The 21,865-nt window shown below is 41.1% G+C and overlaps 1 protein-coding gene across 1 annotated transcript in view; it reads left to right on the top strand.

Moving 5' to 3' along the window:
- Window positions 1-21,865, top strand: part of LOC122561112 (adhesion G protein-coupled receptor A3) — a 522,394-nt gene that overhangs the window by 337,927 nt on the left and 162,602 nt on the right. The window contains exon 12 of the mRNA XM_043712551.1: window positions 1,806-2,027. Coding sequence (XP_043568486.1) covers window positions 1,806-2,027 — 222 coding nt within the window. The remainder of the gene's footprint in view (window positions 1-1,805; window positions 2,028-21,865) is intronic.

Raw genomic sequence — 21,865 nt, 5'->3', positions numbered from 1 at the left:
TGTACCCAAAACAAGGATACAGGAGTACAGAGGCAAGTTTAATGTCCCCATTCACAGCACCACCTTAGGTAAAACACACCTCGGTACAAAACCTTAGATAAAGGGTAGAAACATTTTGTTCAAAATTACAGTCCTTCTTTAGCCGTGGGCCTGCAGTCACGTCACACTGGCTTTCCCCACGAGGGCTCGATCTTCCTCCCGTGTTGAGTTCAGTTTCTCAATCCCTGTGCCTCCACACTGTCATCTCGCTACCAAACCACAATTCTCTCTATCCTACACTGGGCTTGATCTCTTGATTGGTGCGCTTCTGCGCTGCCATCTCGCCACCATTCTCTCTGACGCTGGGCTTGATCTCTCAAACCCTGCGCCTCCGCACTGCCATCTCACCACTCACCGCCATTCTCTCCAACGCTGGGCTTGATCTCTCCATCCCTGCGCCTCCACACTCCTGTCTCACCACCAACTGCCATCCGAGCTCACCAGCCACGTCGCCACAAGTCACCAGAGTCCCAGTTTGGTGTCATTCTGGTGCCCCTAGCTGCCTACCCGGGCACACCAACTGCCTCATGACCAACTGTCACAGTCCATCTCCAGACCCACAGCTGCTACCATCACCATCACTGCCTCCAGAAGGTAAGTAAGAGAGAAAACTAAAAAAAAAACTTTTAAATAATGAAAAAGTAAGAAATAAAAGTGGTCAGAGTGGACAAGGTCTGGCTCAGGTGCCCTACCATGCCACCATCTTGTATTTGGAGTCTGCAATCCAAACACACAACTCTGGTCATGTTAATAAGTGATTTTGTTCATAAAATTTGACAATTAATTTAAACTCATACTGCAACTTAATAATGACATGGACTTTGTGTGCGACATCTGAAAATCATATCATCGTAAGCATTTGCTACCAGCTACTGTAAGGATTCAATGTAGTGTGTGTAAAGCAGTTTTACAACAGACATTTGAAGCCTTCAGGCAAAATAAAATGTTAAAATTGTATTTCAGATCAATAGGAAATTCTGAAAGATTCTTATCTGAATGGTTTTGATTATTAAAACGTTCATGGGAGTATATACTTAAAATTGTGCTTTCTCTGTTGAACAAATGCAAGATGCAACCTGTAACCTCTTGTGTTCTCACTGAAAGAGGAACAGTTTGCATTCTGCAGGTAGGATTTCTGTTAAATATTTCAGGTTTCCCAACCATGTTTCATTTTTATTCATGAACATCAGCCTGTGCCTACCTTTTTCTGTCAAAGCAGACTCGGTATTAGAATGCACTTTGCATGTTAATACGATTTGATTATGCAAGCTGCAACCATGTTAACTTGAATTTTATTAACTGAGGTCCAGATTCTGTATGAAAACTCTGCTGTTTAGTCATTTGTACAATAATTACTACTCTGTTTGGTGTAACTTATATTCAGATGCGTGTCATTGCCCTTTCTAAATTTGTCTTCGTGAGTCTTTCCTGTCTTGTGTCCAGTAAAGCTGAAATGAATAAGGTTTAACACAGACTGTAAACAAAATAAAGCAGTGTTTCTAAAACAATGTCTCGCAATGCTGAACAATTTCAATTCATCTTGAATGACTGCCAGTCTAGCAATTAATGATACTGAATTGGCTCATTGAGAATTCATGGTTTTCCCTGAGATTGAAAAATAATGTTAAAAAGGCAAAAGTCAGCAATAGAAAAGGCAGAATTACAACAATGAAATGTTGTCATATCAAGTAGCCTGCACTTTGGGATGTTTGTCATCTTTCAGCTAGCTTCATTGAATCTTTTCTTTTCCCCTACATTCTCGCCAGGTTTCCATGAATATAGCACTGGAAGCCTTCATGATCAAGCCAGCTAGTTTCACAGGCATGACATGCACCGCCTTCCAGAAAATGGGTTTGCATCCAGGCAGATCATTGATCCGTGACGTGGCTAGACTGGATTGGGAGGCTGACTATCGTCGGGATCAGCATCTGAATTTCAAATGCAATACAGGCAATCTGGCCAGTTCTCTCGTGAATTTCCCAGTTAAGGTAAGGATGTTTTGAGGTGGGCAAGTGAAGGCAGCTTTTTGATGCAGCTAGCTCTCAAAATGCCAGGCTGGTTATTTTCTTGATTAACCTCACAGTTTGAAAAGAACCTTCCTAGCCCAAGTCATTAACTGCAACAAAGAACATTCAGTTTATAGTAAGTGTGTAAAATTATAATGTGATATGTATACCTTGTACAGTACTCTTATGAATTATATTCATGAATATGAACACAAGCTTCAGCATTCAAACGGTGAGAAAATGATGTGTCTATTGTGCTGTCAGGTATAAAAATCATCTAATTTTCCACATTATTACATTGCAATGTAGTGAAAAGCAGTGTAATTTAAAATGATAAAATAACATTTCTGGATATCATGATCATTTTGCATAATACTGATTCAGGCAATTAATACGCAAGGTTTTGAAAAGAGGAAGAATGACATTTGTTTGTAAAGTCATCCAGAAACATTTAGCAGCTTATTGTACAGTGATTTGTGGTGAAGTGTGGTGTCTGTATATGTAAGTAAACAACTGGATTAAAAAAATGCTTACTTCTGGCATTTTTAGGAAAACAACTTGATGGGTCAGTGCTTTGTGATCAAACCTATGGAAGGATTCTCTTACAAGTATAGCATATGATTACAATCAATTAAATAGTACTGTAAAAGAGGGAAACTTAGGTGAGATGAGTTACCACGAGATTAGTCTATTTCTTTCCTGATCTTCACGCAATTGATGTGGAGATGCCGGTGTTGGACTGGGGTAGACCAAGTTCAAAATCACACAACACCAAGCTTTAGTCCAACAGGTTTATTTGGAAGCACTAGCTTTCGGAGCGCTGCTCCTACCTGATGAAGGAGCAGCACTCTGAAAGCTAGTGCTTCCAAATAAACCTGTTGGACTATAAGCTGATGTTGTGTGATTTTTAACCTTGTTCAAGCAATTGCCGATTGTAACTCCAAATCATTAGGACAGTACAACATATTTGATTCAGTATACTTTTGGCAGTGCTGCCCCTTTGGTGGAATTCCCTCCTCGTCCTATTCCCTACTCTTTTCTAGAATAATTCTCTAAATGTAAATATCCTATTCCCTTTTGAAAGTTGTTGAATCTACATCCATCATGTGTCATGTATTTCAGACTCCAACAATCGACTCTGATTTTTAAAAAAAGTTTCTTCAGGTGGGTTCATCTGCTAATCATCTTAAGTATTTGTCCTCAGTTGCTCCTTACTAACTGTATCAAAGCTGTTCATGATTTCAAACAGCTTTATTCGACCTCTTCTCTGGAGAATAACCAATGAGTCTCAAATCAACTCACATAATGTCTGTTTTCACCTGTGGTACTATTCTGTAAGGTCCTCTCCAAACCAGTCGCCTTCTGACTTTGAAATATATTGCCATTTCATCAGTGTCACTCGACAAAATCCGGGACACACTCCGTCAGGGTATTGTGGATCTAGCTACACCAAATCGATTGCAATGGTTCAAGGGGTTAACTCGTGATGACCTTCTCGAGGGCAACAAGAGATGGTCAGTAAATGCTGCACAGCCACATCCCATGCATGACTTTATTGTTTTAAATTCCACTAAATCTTTTTTGCAGCCTCCCAAAGGCCTTGACATCCTTCTGAATGTGTAATACCTGGAAAAAACATCTTTCATTTTGTTCTTGTGCTCTTAGCCTCCTGTTAATAAAGGCAAACATCCCATGTTTCTTCTATTAATAGACTTCTCAACTTTTCCTGCCACCTGTATGTAGATCCCCTCAAATCTTTCTGAAAATGTACCTTCTATAAAATTGTATTATTAGTTAATATTCTTACTGAAATGTATCCCTTTACATTTTTCAACATTAAATTTCACTTGTCACATGGATGTCCATTTTGCTAGTCTGTCTGTGCCTTCCTGAAATCTGTTACCACCTGCCTCGGCATTTGCCACATTTGCAAATCTAGTCACTTGCAAACATTTAAATTCTGTCTTCTGCACCTAAGTCTGAGTCATTAATAAAGATTAAGGAAACATCACTGCATACTTCCTTGAAAGCTGCAAAACAGCACTACTCACTTTCTGTCCCTCAGCCAAATTCATACCCACCTTGCTATTGTCCCTGGAATCCCATTTCCTTCAGTTTGGTACAATTATCTTACTTCAGTCATTTTCTATGGGTTGCTACCATGTGCATTAATATTTATTTGAATCTATCAGACTACATTTATTCTCTCATTTCCCTCTCTCTCTTTTTTCAGCATCAACCAAGACTCCCAAAGCCTCAGTTAATCTCAATAATATGAGAAATATATGTATATATGAAATATTTAATCCTCCCTGATGAATCAGTGAACAGTTCACTATATCATGCTAATTTAATATGGTGTGCTGACTGTAGCAAAATGTAAGATTTTTTAAAGGATGGAGTGCACTTCACACAAGGGTATAATCAAACTGATCCTGTACATGATAGCATGAGAAGATATATCATGAAATTTTTTTGTATCTGCTCTCTATTAGCATTTTATAACATTAAAATTTTGTTTGCAGTCTGTTCCAGAATTAATCCATGAAGAGATTTCTGTGTTTCAGTACAAAACCCAGTGATTAATTAATTGTTTGCTTTTACATCAATGAATCTCTGCTTTGAATGGTCAATGTGGTAAACAGCTCCATAAGAAAAAAGTTTCTTTTATCAGTGAGGGGTTAAATGTAGAACTCAGAAGTATTTGAGGTGAATAGCACAAATATTAGATTTACTGCCCACAAACATTGCTCACGTACAAAATGCAAGAATTTAACTTGAGCATTCTCCCTGCATAAAAAAGAAAGGCTGGAGCAAAATCAATAGATTTCCGAAACTGAATTCAGCCCAGTTGTAGTTTTAACAATGCACAATGGGCAGTCATGGATGCTCTTGAATAGAACAGTATTTGATCCTTTCATTGCCTTATCCTGAAAGTCTGTAAATTGTTTATGATAAAGTAAGTGTCAGATTACCCTTGACTTCAAGACTCCATTTGACTGAATGAAGCATTCAAGGAGCTCTGGAAAATCTATAATCGTCAGGAAAACTGGTTGGTGTCAAACCTAGCACAAAGGATGATGTTGTGGTTGTTGGAGGTCAGGTATTTCCACACCAGGAGCTCCTTAGGGTAGTGTTCAAGTCCTAAACATTTTCAACTGCATCATCAATGTTTCCATTATAAGATCAGAAAACATCGGTGATTGCAGAATGCTCAGCACCCTTCATGCCATCTCAGATACTGAAGCCATCCAAATCCTGGACAACATTGAGGCTTGAACTGACAAATGTCAAGTAACAATCATGCCACAGAAATGCCAGGTAATAGTAAACTCCAACAAGAGACAATCTGACCATCGCCTCTTGATGTTATTACTATTGTTGAATCCCCTACTACTAATATCCTAGGAGTAGCCATTGACCAGAAATGGACCTATATTTGCCATATAAATACAATGGCTACAAGGGCAGGTCAGAGGCCATGAATCATACAATGAACAAATCACCTGCTAGTTCCCCAAAGCGAACTACCAGGCACTAGTCAACAATGTGACAGAATTTACATGCTTACCTGAGTGTGTGTAGTTCCAACAATACTGAAGGAGCTCGACACCATCCATGACACAGCAGCCCGCTTAATTGACACCACATCTACAAACACTTACTCCCGCCACCACCGAAACACAACCGCAGCAGCGTGTACCATTAAGAAGATTCACTGCAACAATTCACCAAGGATCTTTCGGCATCATCTTGCCAATCCATCTAAAAGAACAATAGCTGTGTTTAGACAAGAACACCTCTGCCTGCATGTTCCCCTCCATGTCAATCACCATCCTGAGTTGGAAATGCATTGCCACTCCTTCATTGTCATTCGCTGAAAGTCCTGAAGCTCCCTCCCATACACCATTGTGGATATACAGGGCAAAGGCCATATCCGCGGAGTCGGTTTCTGCAGTTTCAGTTACCTGCGGTATATCGTGGCCCGAACATGTAACAGGGAAAATTCCTGAACCACGGACCAGGGGACTGCCGGAATGGTAAATTTCCTATTTAAAAATGGGTTCGCACCTATCCGTGGTTTCGGGCTTCCATGGTAGGTCTTGGAATATATCCCCTGTGAGTACGGGGTGACTACTGAATATACATCAAATACACTGGAGTGGTTCTGATGCACCTTCTCAAGGACAATAAAGGGCAGACGATAAATTCTGGTCCATTGTTGTGGTTCTGTTCACCAAGCTGGGAATTTGTGTTGCAGATGTTTCGTCCCCTATCTAGGTGACATTCTCAGTGCTTGGGAGCCTCCTGTGAAGCGCTTCTGTGATGTTTCCTCCGGCATTTATAGAGGTTTGTCTCTGCCGCTTCTGGTTGTCAGTTCCAGCTGTCCGCTGCAGTGGTCGCTATATTGGGTCCAGGTCGATGTGTTTGTTGATAGAATCTTTGGATGAGTGCCATGCCTCTAGGAATTCCCTCGCTGTTCTCTGTTTGGCTTGTCCTATAATAGTAGTGTTGTCCCAGTTGAACTCATGTTGCCTGTCATCTGTGTGTGTGGCTACTAAGGATAGCTGGTCGTGTCGTTTCGTGGCTAGTTGGTGTTCATGGATACGGATCGTTAGCTGTCTTCCTGTTTGTCCTATGTAGTGTTTTGTGTAGTCCTTGCATGGGATTTTGTACACTACGTTGGCTTTGCTCATGCTGGGTATCGGGTCCTTTGTCCTGATGAGTTGTTGTCTGAGAGTGGCTGTTGGGTTGTGTGCTGTTATGAGTCCTAGTGGTCGTAATAGTCTGCGTGTCAGTTCAGAAATGTTCTTGATATATGGTAATGTGGCTAGTCCTTTGGGTTGTGGCATGTCCTCATTCCGTCGTCTTTCCCTTAGGCATCTGTTGATGAACTTGCGGGGCTATCCGTTTTTGGCGAATACATTGTATAGGTGTTCTTCTTCCTCTTTTTGCAGTCCTGGTGTGCTGCAGTGTGTTGTGGCCCTTTTGAATAGTGTCTTGATGCAACCTCTTTTGTGTGTGTTGGGGTGGTTGCTTTCGTAATTCAGGATTTGGTCTGTGTGAGTGGCTTTCCTGTATACCTTTGTGAATTCTCCGTTCGGTGTTCTCTGTACTATCACGTCTAGGAATGGGAGTTGGTTGTCCTTTTCTTCCTCTCTAGTGAATCGGATTCCTGTGAGTGTGGCGTTGATGATCCAGTGTGTGTTTTCTATTTCTGTGTTTTTAATGATTACAAAGGTGACATCCACATATCTTACCCAGAGTTTGGGGTGAATTTGCAGTAAGATTGTTTGTTCTAGTCTTTGCATTACAGCTTCTGCTATGAGTCCAGAGATGGGTGAGCCCATGGGTTTGCCATTGATTTGTTCTGGACGGTGGAAGGGTTGGGGCACAGTGCCTGTGTAGGTACTGAAGACGCATGTTTGACATAGCTGACAAAGAGGCAGATGCAGCTGGGGCTCATCTGGATTTGGAAGAAATGGGAGAAGTTAAAAGAAAAGTTGTTGAGGATGAGAACCAGTTTGGTGAGGCAGAGGAGGGGAATCGTGGAAGGGGACTGGATGGGTCTGTTGGAGAGGAAGAAGCAGAGGGCCTGGACGCCATCCTTGTGGGGTATGGACGTGTATAAGGACTGCACGTCCACAGTGAAGATAAAGCACTGGGGTCGGGGAACTGGAAGTTACTAAAGAGATGGAGGGTGTGGTTGGTGTCGCAGATGTAGATGGCAAGTGCTTGAATCAATGGGGCGAGGTTGGACCAGATGAGTTCGGTGAGGCAGGAGCATGCCGAGATAATGAGTTGGCCGTGTAGTTGAGCTTGTGCATCTTGGAGCAGGTAAAATCAGGCAATGCGGGACTGAGGAACTATGAGCTTGGAGGCAGTGGAGGGGAGATCACCAGAGGCAATGAGGGCACAAACAGTGGAAGTGATTTTGGCATGGTGGTTCGCAGTGGGGTCATGGGCAAGGGGGGAGTAAGATGCGCTGTCGGAGAGTTGGCGTTCGGTCTCTCCGACATAGAGGTTCATTCTCCAGACTACCACTGCCCGCCTTTATCAGCGGGTTTGATGGTGAACCGGGGGTTGGTGCGGAGTGAGTGGAGTGCTGCACATTCAGAGGGGGTGAGGTTGGAGTGGGTGAGGGGATGAAGAAATTGAGGCGGATGATGTCACATTGGCAGTCTTCAATGCAGAGGTCTAAGGCAGGTATAAGGCCAGCGGGTGGTGACCAAGTGGAGGAGAAAGGTTGGAGGCAGGAGAAGGTGTCCTCATAGGAATTTGGGAGTTTTTCTTAAAGAAGACGGCACAGAGGTGGAGGGGGCAGAAGAAGAGCTCCACACATTGGCGGATCTGGAATTCGTTGAGGTGAGGGCAAAGGGGTACAAACATGAGCCCTTTTCTGAGGACAGACCCATTTGGCCTCAGAGTGTTCGAGGTTAGGGGTGGATAATAAACATGTGGCAAGGCTCAGGGGTGAAGTTTTGTGGGAGCCTCGCGGTGGCTGACAGAGGAGAGGGAGAAAGGGTGATGGCATGTGGTGGGTGAGAGTTGGAGAGAAGGGGGATTGGGAAGGAGCATGTCCTTACCTAGTCTGGCCTACATGTAACTCCAGGCCAACAACAATGTCGTTCACTCTTAACTGCACTCTGGCAATTAGGGAGGGGCAATGAATACTGGCCTACCCACATCACATGAAAGAATTTTTAAAAAATCTTTCGAACAATAAGGAGTCTTCTTAACAGAGTAAAGGAGAGTAAGCAGCCTTGGCAGAGCAGAGATGAATTCGAAGATTAGGTAGAAAGGTTTCAAATGAAATCTATTATGGAGAAGTGTGAGATGGTGGCCTGAAAGAGGAAGAATAGGAGGAGGGGAGGAGAAACAAGAGGCAGGTTCAATTGGCAGTTAGAAAGGCAAACATAATCTTAGCATTCTTTTCAAGAGGCTAGAATACAAGAGAAGAGATGTACTCCTGAGGTTGTATAAACCTCTGTTCATACCGCATTTGGAATATTGTGAGTTGGGTTTTGGTAATGTGGTGAAGAGGGTCCAGAGAATTTGGTTTTATTGCCTGCAGTTCTGTTCCCTGTACTTGATGAAATAGAGAGGGAGAAAGAAAGTGTGTTATTGAGTATGATGTAATATATTTGGGTGAAGTGCCTGTCAAAGATAAATAGCTGGCAGTGTGTGTGTGCTGTGAGATATGGGTGCAAAGCTTGTAGCCATTTTGATATTGTCAAGATGGGAGGAAGTAATGAATGTAAAGGATGGTTAAAGCAAAATACTGCAGATGCTGGAAATCTGAAGCAAAACAGAAGATTCTGCAAATTCTCAGCAGGCCTGGGGAGAAAATCAAAGTTAACAAATAGCAATTGCTCTGAAATGTTTCCTCTGTTTCTTTCTCACACCAATCTAAAACATTAACTCTGTTTTTCTCTCAACCAACATTGCGGGGTGATCAACTTCAGAATTTTCTGCTTTCATTGATGTGAATTATAAGCCGTGTTTTTATTTGATTGATGAACGGAGCATGTGTGAGGCTCGTTGTATCGATATAGCACTGAGGATGCATCGTTGATCACTTGTGTGAGACCATTGAACTTCCTCCAGCACTGCATTCAGATTCGGGGATCAGATCCAGATCCACCTTCCTGGATTGGACCATTAAAATAATCAGAGGGTTAGATAGGGTGGACAGTGAGAGCCTTTTTCCTTGGATGGCAATAGCTCGCACAAGTGGACATAGCTTTAAATTAAGGGGTAATAGATATAGGACAGATGTCAGAGGTAGTTTCTTTACTCAGGTAGCAGTAGGGGCATGGAACACTGCCTGCCACAGTAGTAGACCTACCAACTTTAAGGGCTTTTTAAATGGTCATTGATAAGCATATGGATGAGAATGGAATAGTGTAGATTAGATGGGCTTCAGATTGGTTTCACAAGTCGGTGCAGCATCGAGGCCGAAGGGTCTGTACTGCGCTGTAATGTTCTAAGTTCTATTTCTATCTCAGCTATCTTCATAGTGTCTATCTGGGTGGCTTCTTGGTGCCTTGGTGGGTAGAGGACCCCTCTCCTGCTCAAAAGCCCTCCACGACCGCCTCAGAGAATCTTGGAGCTCATTCTCTGCCCTATTGCCTCATTAATCAAAGTTTGTTCTTCAGTAACTAGTTCCAGAATCTGCAGTAGGTAGAATTCACCCCTCCTTTTAAAAGTGTAGGCTAGCTTTCAGCAGTGCTTTTCTGAAATGATCATAAGCCCCACATTTGCTAATTTTGTTCTGCTTACTCATTTCTGAATAGGTCCCACCAATAGTAAGTGTATGTTTTTTATTGACTGGACACAGCAGACAGAGGTCAATTTCATAAGTGGCTGACACTACTTAAAACTAGATTGTACCAATTAATGTGAGGTTTTGGATCCTTTATAAGAAAGCTGCATCAGCTGAAGCAGGGTTGTAATTTTCCCAAATAGCTTTGTGCATTGTCAATTATCATGGAGGTGCTCAGCGCCAATTTGTCACAGATTGTTCCTGATGAAGGGCTATTGCTCGATAATTCGATTTTCCTGCTCCTCGGATGCTGCCTGACCTGCTGTGCCTTTCCCGCACCACTCTAAATCTTGACACCAATTTGTCACAGGGCTTCTTACAGAGCTTGGAGCTCATAAACTTCATTATGCTAGTGATGGTCAACTATATTCATATATTAGTGGGTTTACCACGATGTAACCTCTGTCAGCTGGCACCATTACTTTCATTGCAGCATAAGTACATCGTACAGCGAAAGTTCAGTGGAAGTTCAGACTGAAGTCATGCATGGTCAGCCTGTTGCCATTGTGACTGCTGATCGATTCCAGTGTGCAAAGGGGATTGCAATGTGTCAGACCACTCTTCAACTTGCCACTGGGTTAATTGAGGTGCTGCCGTCAGCGAGTGGCAGTATCTCACTGGAGCATGAGCCCTTACCCCCTCGCAGGAACACAGCTTTTGTCCTCCCACAGCTGCTAGTCAGCCGATGACCCAAGACTGGTACTGCAGTCACTGATAATGGAGAGTGTAGCTGGGCTTTCTACGATCAAAACTGTAACAATGCCATCAGTAGTTTATTCCAATGAATGTCAGCAGTCTTCTAACAGTCATGCTGTAGCCACTGGGATGACTTTGTATAGGAGCATAAGGGCAGACAAAGATACATGCAAGAATGATTAATTGCTTTTGTCTTTTGTTTGGAATTGTTTCATGTATAAATTTGTCTGGAATGCTTACGTGTTATTGACGTGTTATATTCTCGCCAGGGTATCTTTGATCATCAAAGGGAAGAAAAGATGGAGAATTGTTGATGAATGAGCACTTTTGGTTGCGATTACTGACATTGTTTACAGCTGAATTTTTGCTGCCAGTGCAATAGAACGGGGCTGTATAGGATGTCCCCCCATTTCCTCTTCCTCATGCACTTCCTCCTGAACTGCTGGCTGTAGAGACATTGGTAATGGCTATCCTGATGATAAGGCAGTGCCACATGCAATGTACCACAATGTATCTAAACAGCCACTCTATTGAGCGCTGCAGAGCTGCTGGAATGGTCCAGGCAACATGATCATTTGATTAATCTCTTCAGTAATTCCTCTATTTGGTAACTGCGATGCAAACACATTCAGATCCAGTCACCACCTCTCCTAGTAGAAATTACCATCCAACTGAATAACTGCTTCTACAGTCTTGGATACGTGATTGCCCAAATCCTCATTGTCCTGCAGCACAGAGTATCACCATATTTGCCACTTTCCAATTGCAACAGTATTCAATTGGCTATTTCACTTTGTACTTCCTGTGTATTTATAGATTTACTCTTCGGGTTTAGTGCAGATTTACATGAAGCTGTGAGGTCACAAAGCACACATTGTGCATGTACCAGCTTGCATTTTGGCAAGCTTTCTCATTTGGGAGTTTTGAGAGTTATGGGACTTGAACTGTTTTATCAACCTTTTGCAAATTTAATTTCCAACTATGTATTCTACATTAATTAAATATAGATGCAAGAAACTGGAGGAAAGTAGAAAATTATAGTTTGCACAGAAGGTTGAACATTGGGAAATGTTGTCCAATGTGAAAAATAGAGCAGTCTGCATCATCAAAACTGATAAAGAACTGCAGAGAATATTTTGGAAACCAGAATATCGAAAAGCATATTAATTTATTGTAGCAGGTCTTCTGATGGTATCTCCTGTAAGTCAGACAGGGCCTTGTCCATTTAACTTGTTAACAAAATTTTGTGCAACTAGTTGATGAAAGAGCAACTGATTACAGTGTCATGGAAAATGCTATCTCAGACTGGGGTGAACAGGGCAAGTCACTAATCAGATTGAAGGATTATAAAATTATCAGCAAAGTGACTGAGACAGAACTTTAACCTAGCAGCCATGAATTCAATATCAAATCAGTATGAAGAGACAAATAAAAATGTTGAACAAAAGCTACACTTAAAAGTGAGGGAACACATGTTGAAAGAAAAGAGAAAGTAGACATTCAAATTTAGTGTTTTGAAAATCTCTAAGCATTAATACCTGAAGAAATGGAATCAACACTTGAAATTGTTCATTTTCAGTGCCCGAGAGTTTGTTTGGCTGCAATTAGCAATTATTGTTTAATTCGTCCAAGGGATGTTGGTTTTGTTGGGCTGTCCCTAATTGCTGTTAAGGTGCTGGAGAGTGATCTCTTTGGATCATGAGCTGCTACCATCCATGTGCTGTAGGTAGACCCACAATGCTGTTTGGGAGGGAATTCCAGGATTTGGACTGAAAGAACTGCAATATATTTCTAAGTCAGGATATTGAATGACCTGGAGAGGAACTTATAGGTGGTGGTGTTCCCATGTATCTGCTGACTTTGGATTTGGTCATGGATTTTGAAAATGCTGTCTGTGGAACCTTTGCAGTGCATCCAGATGTTGGTACACACTGGTGCTGCAGTAAATTAGTGGTGCAGTGACTGAAGGTTTATGTGGTGCTAATCAAGCAGTCTGCTTTGTTGTGATGGTGTCAAGCATCTTGAGTGTTGTTGGAGCTGCACTCATCCAGACAAGTAGGGAATGTTACATCACAATCCTGACTTGTGCCTTGTACATTGTGAACAGGCACTGGGGAGTCATGAAGTGAGTTCCTCACTGCACGGTACTTAATCTCTGACCGGTGACGAGAGCATGAGAAAGCAGCATGAGATGAGAATAGAAGCGGGCAGCACAGGGACTGGCAACGAGAGGGGGAGCAGGCAGCATGGTGTGACAGTGCAAGGGAAGCCAAGTCTGGAATGGGGAAGGTCAGGCCCTTGTGAGGAGTGCAAGCCCAGCGTGGCCAGGCCCGGTATTGAACTGTGAACTGTCTTTGCTTTTCTATTGTTAGTAAGAGGGACTGTAATGCGAAACGTTTTAACTTTGTTTTCCTTAGTTTTTCTGCTTTGTCCCTTGGATTCTGTACCCACGGATCTTTGTACCTAATATGGTGCCTTAAGTGGCGACTTGTAAACTTTTCACTGTACTCATGTGAGTACCTGTGACAATAAACCCCATTCAATTCAATTCAATATATGTCACGTTCCGTTTGTTTTCTAGTTAATGGTAATCCACAGGATGTTGTTAGTGGAAGAATTCAGTGCTGATGATACCATTGAAGAGGTGATGGTTAACTTCTCACTTATTGAAGATGGTCATTGCCTGGCATTTGTGTGGTGTCATTGTTACTTGCCACTTGTCAGCCCAAATCTCGTTATTGTCCAGGCCTTGCTGTATGTGGACTCTTCAGTATCTGAGGAGTGATGAATGGTGCTGAACATTGTATAATTGTCAGCAAACCTCCTCCGTTCTGACTTGATAATGGAGGGTTGGCCATTAATGACGTAGCTGAAGCTGACTGGGTCTTGGACGCTAACCTGAGGAACTCCTGCAGTCACTTCCGGGATATGAGGTGACTGACCTCCAACAACTACAATCATCATCCTTTGTGCTATCTATGAATCCAACCAGTGGAGAGCTTTCCCTAGTTCCCACTGATTCCAATTCTGCTTGACTCGGTCAGTGTGGCCTTGATGTCAGGGCAATCATTCTCAATCTTTGGAGTCCAGCTGTTTAGTCCATGTTTGAACCAAGGTTGCACTGAGGTCAGGGTCTGAGTGATTCAGGCTAAGTGAGCAGGTTATTAGTAAGCAAGTGCTGCTTGATTAGCACTGTGCTGACACCTTCCATCGTTTTACTGATGATTGAGATAGACTGATAGGGTGATAATTCATTGCATTGGATTTATTTACAGGATATATCTAGGTAAGATAATGTAGTTAAGAAGGTACTGCAATGGACTCTTCCTTTACAGACAAATTCAGTTTGTAACTATCCTGCAAGTGCAGCAATCTCAAGTCATTCAATGCATCTCAAGGTGAGGTAAATAACAGAATGGTGTTTGGGTGAAGCGAACAGTGGAATGGTACATTTTTAACATCAGATTTGGATTTCAGCACTTAATGGTGCACCTGCCTTTGCCATAAGTTGCTGTAACGCTGCACATAAATAACTATGAGCATCATTAACCTCAAGATTATCTTGACAGCAAATTATGAGATATTAATATTCAACCATTTACTCAAAAGATGTTCTAATTAGAAACAAATGCTCCGACTGCAAACTCTGATCTACGTCTGTCAAGGATGTTGAAGTTGTGATACATCACTCCATACCATTCCATACCTCTGCAATTAATCCAGAAATACTTTTCTAATGTTGCATTTAAGTTAATGACTAGCTTTTCTTCTGTTTTGACTATTACTGCTTGGAAAATTTCACTGTTTATATTGATTTGAAAGCTACTGTTGCTTAAATCAACATCAAACTAAGAGGTACGGTAAACCATCCAGTAAAATTGTAGATAAGCAAATCAAAATGTGGATGAACAAAAAAAGAACTTCTGGAATAATCCAGTGAAAAGTTTCGAGTGGAATCTGGAGATATTGCAGTAAATTTGATTATGCTGTTCACAAGCCATCTTTGAGTAATAGAATTTATCTGTGGAGCTGTTTCTTATTCCTCAAGTCTGAAAGAGCAACAATAAATATGGTATACATAAATAAGCAAGAGTTTATTTTCCTTGAAGTCCTTGAAATGCTTGTCAGCTTCCTGAGGTATGCCTTTATCCAGTTATAGGTCCAACATGTCTAGCATTGGATCAAGTCGCCACTACTTCTACCCACTTAATTCTGCACTATTGTCATTGTGATAGTATTTTAAGATACTCCACTTCATCAGCCATCAATCAGGCTCTGTCCCTTATCTCCACATTTATTTCACTAACTGCTGCTTTTTACCAGTCACTTTAATTCTTGTCTAATGAAGCCTTTTGAAAAAGCACAAATAATGATCATATATTTATAGCCCTTATAATGCACACCACAGTTTTATTAGTAAATATAGTTATCAGGATCTTAAATGTTTTACACAGATATGATTTCCTCCTCTTTGGTGCTCCACTCAGCTCAATACAAGAGCCCATTTCAAATAGTTTTTTTTTGAAGTCAGGTAATTCTGGAAGTTTGGCCTGGTAATAAGTTGATTACTGCTCCCAGCAACCAGACTTTCTTTACTGTTACAAAAAAAATCTTAGCAGTAGGGGTTTGTAGTAGTGGCATGAGGAATTGTGAAGGGGAGTGTTTGATGCAGTTTTGAAAAGAGGAGAGAGTTATAGTAAAAACAAATGGGATTAATGATGGGAATTGCTGCATGTAAACTGATAACTTGGTGTTTTGTCACCAACAATACAGCCAAAGACAGAAGTAATGCACAATTGACAAGATTTGAAACACGTGTGTTGGAAAATAGCACCACAGGAGGTTTCAGATGATGAGTATTTAGAAGTGAGAACAAAAGCAAGATGCTAAATGCTGAAAATCTGAAATAAAAACAAAAACAAATTTAAAAAAATACTCAACATGTCTGGCAACATTTGTGGAGAATCAATGGCTGAATTTCCCTGACCATGTGGAAATGGAGTTGGAGAAGGGGAGCACAGTGATCAGAAGAACTCCCTTGTATGCTTTCCCATTGTGGGTGTGAATAGGTGAAAACTCAGCAGAGTGCCCAGCACACAGAAGAGGGATAGCCGGTTACTACAACTAACTGGGTCCATTTTGCATTCGTACTGACTGGTAAGGATCCGAATTAGAGTCTCTTTCCGATGAACGGTCATCAATCTGAAACAAAAGACTAGATATTTCCAACACCATGGAGGCTGCCCAGAGACAACCATTTAGTAATCCTGTTACAGCACACAATGAAGGAAGGTTTTGTGGAATTTTGCTGGTGGTCTCCCTGCTAACTGGGGTTCTGTCACAGTGGCAGGCAGGCTGGCAGAAATGTCAGCCCCACAGACCAAATGATCCCACCCATTTCGGATTTATCTATGGAATTCATTGCCACAGAAGGCTGTGGAGGCAAGGACATTGAGTATATTTAAGATGGAGATTAGATAGGTTCTTGATTATCAAGGGGATCCAGCATTACGGGGAGAAAATGTGAGAATGGGATTGAGAACCTTGTCAGCCATGACTGAATGGTGGAGCAGACTCAGTGGGCTGAATGGCCTAACTTCTGCTCCTCTGTCTGATGGATCTCCCCTCCACTTCAAGGGGCTTATTGACCACTTCTCTGAAATTCTTCTTTCTGAACTGTCAGTGAGCATGCTCACATTGTGGTGCCACAATCCCCATCTGTCCCTGTGAGGCTGGTAAGCAGGCTGCACTGGCAGCATTTGGAGCCAATCTGCCTGTCTTAAATTGACTGCATGCTCAGATCAGCTGAGTCCTGGAGTTTTGCTGCTCTCATTTCTGGGATGCTACCAAATCTTCTGAGCATTTTCTTTTCCAATGTGTACAGTAGAACCCCTGTATGCACAAATTTGGTTTCCGGGTTTCAGTTACCCGCGGTTTACAGCAGCTCGAAAATATTCCATAGAACATTCCAGAAATAATTCCAGGGGGGCTGCCGAGGAGGTAAGTTTCCCATTTAAATGAAAGGGTTCGCATATATCTGCAGTTTCGGGAATCCGCGGTAAGTCTTGGAACCTCTTACCGGCGGCTATGGGGGGATACTTGCATTTAGCCTTCATGAGCAAGGGGAACAGTAAAATTATGAGTCTCTGCATGATCAGAAATAATAGCTAATATATAACAGTTACAAACTTAAGATGAAGTTAGCAAAATGTTGATAGAAAATATAGTTTAACGTTTGTATCTGTATTTACAGAATTACCCAGCTAACAATCAAGAGTAAAGAACTTGCAATGGCTGAGTGATTACAGGATCTGTCAGAATTCAATATGTCAGGCATCAAAATATAATTAACGGTGACAGCAACAGAGGCAGATGTACAGTTTTTTATCAAAAATGAACACTGTGCGAGTTGTCTAAGTGGATTGATTGGAAAGTTAATGCACATTTATGTAAACAAAGCTCAGAACTACAATTACACCACCTTTTTATTAAATCAAATATTCTGGAAAAGGGAAGTATAATTTTTAGATTTACTGAAAAATCAAGAAAAACAACATATTGACAGAAAACCCAAACAATAAGATACATTCTACCTCAGAAATGAAAAGATTCCTTTTACAACAAAGACCTCAGTCCACTATTAATTGTTTCTTTCTGAATCACTGTGGGCACTTTGTCAAATTGTACACCTCAGTTCCAATCATGTAAATGAAGCTCAGCCAATACATTTATAGAAGAAAGATGTAGCCACAGATTTCCTCAGAGTTTCTTCCTCCCTTCTCAGTATAACTTGAGCAAAAACCAAGGTTAATGGATTTCTCCTGAACTTCCACCAAAGTTGAGGCAGAGGAGTACAAGAACCTCCCAGAAAATTTCCAATATGTGTTTGCATTAAACAATGCACGATAGTTTGGTTGTTTTGCAATCTTACTTTTTGTTGAAGTTTAATAGCAGTGGGGAATTGTTGGAAGGATTAGCAGGCTGATATCTGACCTGTAAATTACAGCATAAATGTTCATTTTCTGACCAACAAGTCCTGGAGTGGGACTTGGAACTGTGAGATGGAGACAAAGATATTGTTTATACAACACCTCCTATGCATGACAGTGACTAGCCATCAATGTTAGTAGCCATTATGACTTTTCATCAGAAATGGGAAAAGTTAGGATGGAACAGCTTTCAACAAGTGGAATTGGAGATAAGGAGAGATCATGTAGCAAAATGAATGATGGTGCAAAACAGAAATCTTAATGAGACAAGGGTGAAACATTTTCTCACGTGGTAAACAGAATCTAGCAATTTACAAAATATAAATGTTTCAGACATTGAATTTTTCTGTGAAATCACTGGAGAGATTCTATTCTATCTACTTTTGCCCCTGATAAAACATATATACTTCACAACACATTAAAAATATTCCCCGTAGAATCTGAAACTCATCAGAATAATACTGTTTCTACTGGAATATTGTGTATAACTCTGTGGACCACACTATAAGAAAAACTTGAATGTATTGGAGAGAGTGCAAATTGAGAGTGAAGTGTGCAAGATTCATTCCTGGATTGAGAGTCTTCAGTTAAGAGGATAAAGTGCAGAGGCCAGGACTGTTCTCTGGGAAGGCTAAAAGGCAATGTGATACAAATTTTCAAAATTCTGAAGGAACTTTATTGAGTAGTTTGGGAGCAACTACTCTTGCTCATAATAGGATCAAGAAGGAGATGGCACAGGTTTAAAGTGATTTGTAAAAGAAACAAATTTGATTTGAGAAAAAAAAGCAGTCTTAACACAATGAGTGATTCGGATCTGGAACACACTGCCTAAAAGAGTTGTGGAAATTGATTGAATTGAAGCATTCAAGGGGGCATTAAATGATTGTTTAAATAGAAGCAACGTGCAAGAGTATGGGGTAGAGACAAGAGAATGGCAATCATGATGCTCATTTGGAGACCTGGTGCAGTAGAGGTGGGCCAAATGGCCATCTCTTGTGCTGTAACACTTCTGTGATTCAGTTTATTAAGGTCAAGTTCCACAATCTCACCGGTGCACAGACAATAAGTGAGATTGTTAATTCAGACAAATGCTCCCATCACGACAACATTTACCCCAGAGAATAGAACAGGAAAAGTGGAATGTAGGTGTGAAAGTAAGCCATTCAATCCTATGAGCCACTCTGGATCATGGTTGACCATCCACCTCAATATCATCTCCTGTGCCAACCTCATTGGGGAGGCAATGGCTGAGTGGTATAATTGCTCGACTATTAATCCAAAGAACTCAGCTAATGTTCTGGGCAAACAGGTTCAAATCCCACCATGGCTGATGGTAGAATTTGAACTCAATAAAAAAAAAGGCTGGAATTAAGAACCTACTGACGACAATGAAACCATTGTCAATTGTCAGAAAAACCCATCTGGTTCACCAATGTCCTTCAGGGAAGGAAATCTGCCGCCCTTATCTCGTCTGGCCTACATGTAACTCCAGACCCACAGCAATGTAGTTGACTCTTAAATAACCGCTGGACAGTTAGGTAAGGACAGTAAGAGTTACCCTTGTCCCATGAATGAAAGAAACATATTCTTTGATGTTATTAGTAACTACAGATCTAACATTCTCCCTCTTGATTCCTCCTCTTAGATCATATCTGAAGGAGCACACAAAATCTAACTGTATATTCAGGTAACTATACTGACATCAGACATGTGCCACACTACTGAAATCCTATTATCAGCACTGTTGCATATTTTTAGCTGGACTATAACATATGATGCAGTATTAAATCTGGCCATAAAACAGGTTAACCTAGCATAGAGTTTATTTCTGGAGAAATACATTTGAAAATGAGTGACACTACCCTTGTATCAAACCTTGGTGAGATTACATTTGAAGTACAGTGTAAAGTTCTAATTATAGTATTAATGGAATAGAGAGACATTTGAAAGGATGAAAGAAAATTTATTAGAACTGCACCAGATCTGTGGGGTCTTACCTACATGAGAGGATGAACAGATTGGATCTCTTGGAGTCATGAATTAAAAGTCTCAAAAATGCAACATTTGAAGCAAGTGTTTGCAGTCTTTAATGGTCATCAGTATAATATGGACAATAGTCAATCATGGAATTCAGGAAAAGATTTTTGACCTAGAGTGTGCTGAGAATATGGAAGTACTCTTATTACAGAATAGTTGGAGAAGGAGGCCATTTATTTAATGGAGCCTGGACCAGCTGTAAGATCAATTTAGCAAACTCTACTTCCCCAGTCTTTCCCAATTTCTTTTTCCCTTTAGTTCCTTCTGAAAGTCACAACTGAATCAGTCTCCACCACCCTTTTAAGCTCTGTGCTCCACAGTATTTGGCTTTGGCCATCCCCCTGAAATCATTATATTCTGGTTATCTAGTCTTCTGCCAAAGTGAGCAGTTTAACATGATCTCCTCTGTCAAGATGCTATGCTTTTGAACATCTCTATTGAATCTCCTCTCAGACCTCTCTTCCTTAAGGAGCTCCTCCTTATTTGCCCATATAACTAAAGAATCTCCAACCCAGAGCCATTCTTGGAAATCTTCTCTGTACCTTCTCTAAAGTCTTTGTATCTCTCCAGACATACAGAGGCCAGAATTAGGCACACTAGTTCAATCGGTATTAAATCAGTGTTTTATCATGGAATGTCAAACTTTCCTTGCTTTTGTACTTTATGCCTCTATTTGTAAGAATGTAGTTGGCTGTTTTAACAACCTTCTCAACCAGTCCTGCCATGTTCAATAACTTATACACACTTAATCCATAATTTCTGCAGTCCTTTAGTTAAGATCTCCAGAGAGACCAATAATTTCAAGATATTTGGCAGTCCAGTGACTGACTAAAAGAATCATGATGAGGTATCATATTTTGTGAGTTTTTACTGTAATAAACAAACCAAAAGCAACACAGCCTAAACATTAGTCAGTCACAATTTAAACTACAGAAAACAAATAATATCCTATTGAACTTTTAATTTGACTGAAAGTCTCCTGCTAAAGATTTTCTTTACACTGTCTTTTAAATGGACACTTTGTTCTTAAGGAACCAACATATAAAGGTTTCCTCAGCTGCCGACTGCCTGCTTCCTTTCACTTTCTTTCCCAATCAGTAAGCTCCCAGTCCAGAAATGATCTTCACTGTGGCGATTGCACTGTACTATCCTCTTACTAGCCGAAGCTAGGGTAATTCTTCCTTTAAACTTTATCAGACTTGGTCTCCTCATCTGAGTGTGATCTTTTGCATCATGGCCAACTAAAATCAGCATTTTCCCCACTTCAGGCTCAGGTTTATCGATTTTCATCTACAATCTTAAATGGCTACAGACTGATTTGGGTCTATGATCTTTTTGCTACAACTATATCTTCAATATTACAATGACTTTCCATTCCCAAAACATATCAGTATGGCAATACACCATTAACCATTATACCGTTTCCTTTCAATCCACCAATTTCAAAAGATTTACAAGGATGTTGCCAGGGTTGGAGGGTTTAAGAGGCTGAATAGGCTAGGGTTATCTTTTCTGGAGCGTCAGAGGCTGAGGGGTAACTTTATAGAGATTTATAAAATCATGAGGGGCATGGCAAATAGTCAAGGTCTTTTTCCTCAGGGTAGGGGAGTCCAAAACTAGGCAGCATAGGTTTAAGGATTAGTGGTGCTGGAAGAGCACAGCAGTTCAGGCAGCATCCAAGGAGCTTCGAAATCGACATTTCAGGCAAAAGCCCTTCATCAGGAATAAAGGCAGTGAGCCTGAAGCGTGGAGAGATAAGCTAGAGGAGGGTG

This window comes from Chiloscyllium plagiosum, chromosome 22, assembly GCF_004010195.1.
Source record: "Chiloscyllium plagiosum isolate BGI_BamShark_2017 chromosome 22, ASM401019v2, whole genome shotgun sequence".
Taxonomy (NCBI): domain Eukaryota; kingdom Metazoa; phylum Chordata; class Chondrichthyes; order Orectolobiformes; family Hemiscylliidae; genus Chiloscyllium; species Chiloscyllium plagiosum.
This window is presented reverse-complemented; position numbering and strand designations above follow the sequence as displayed.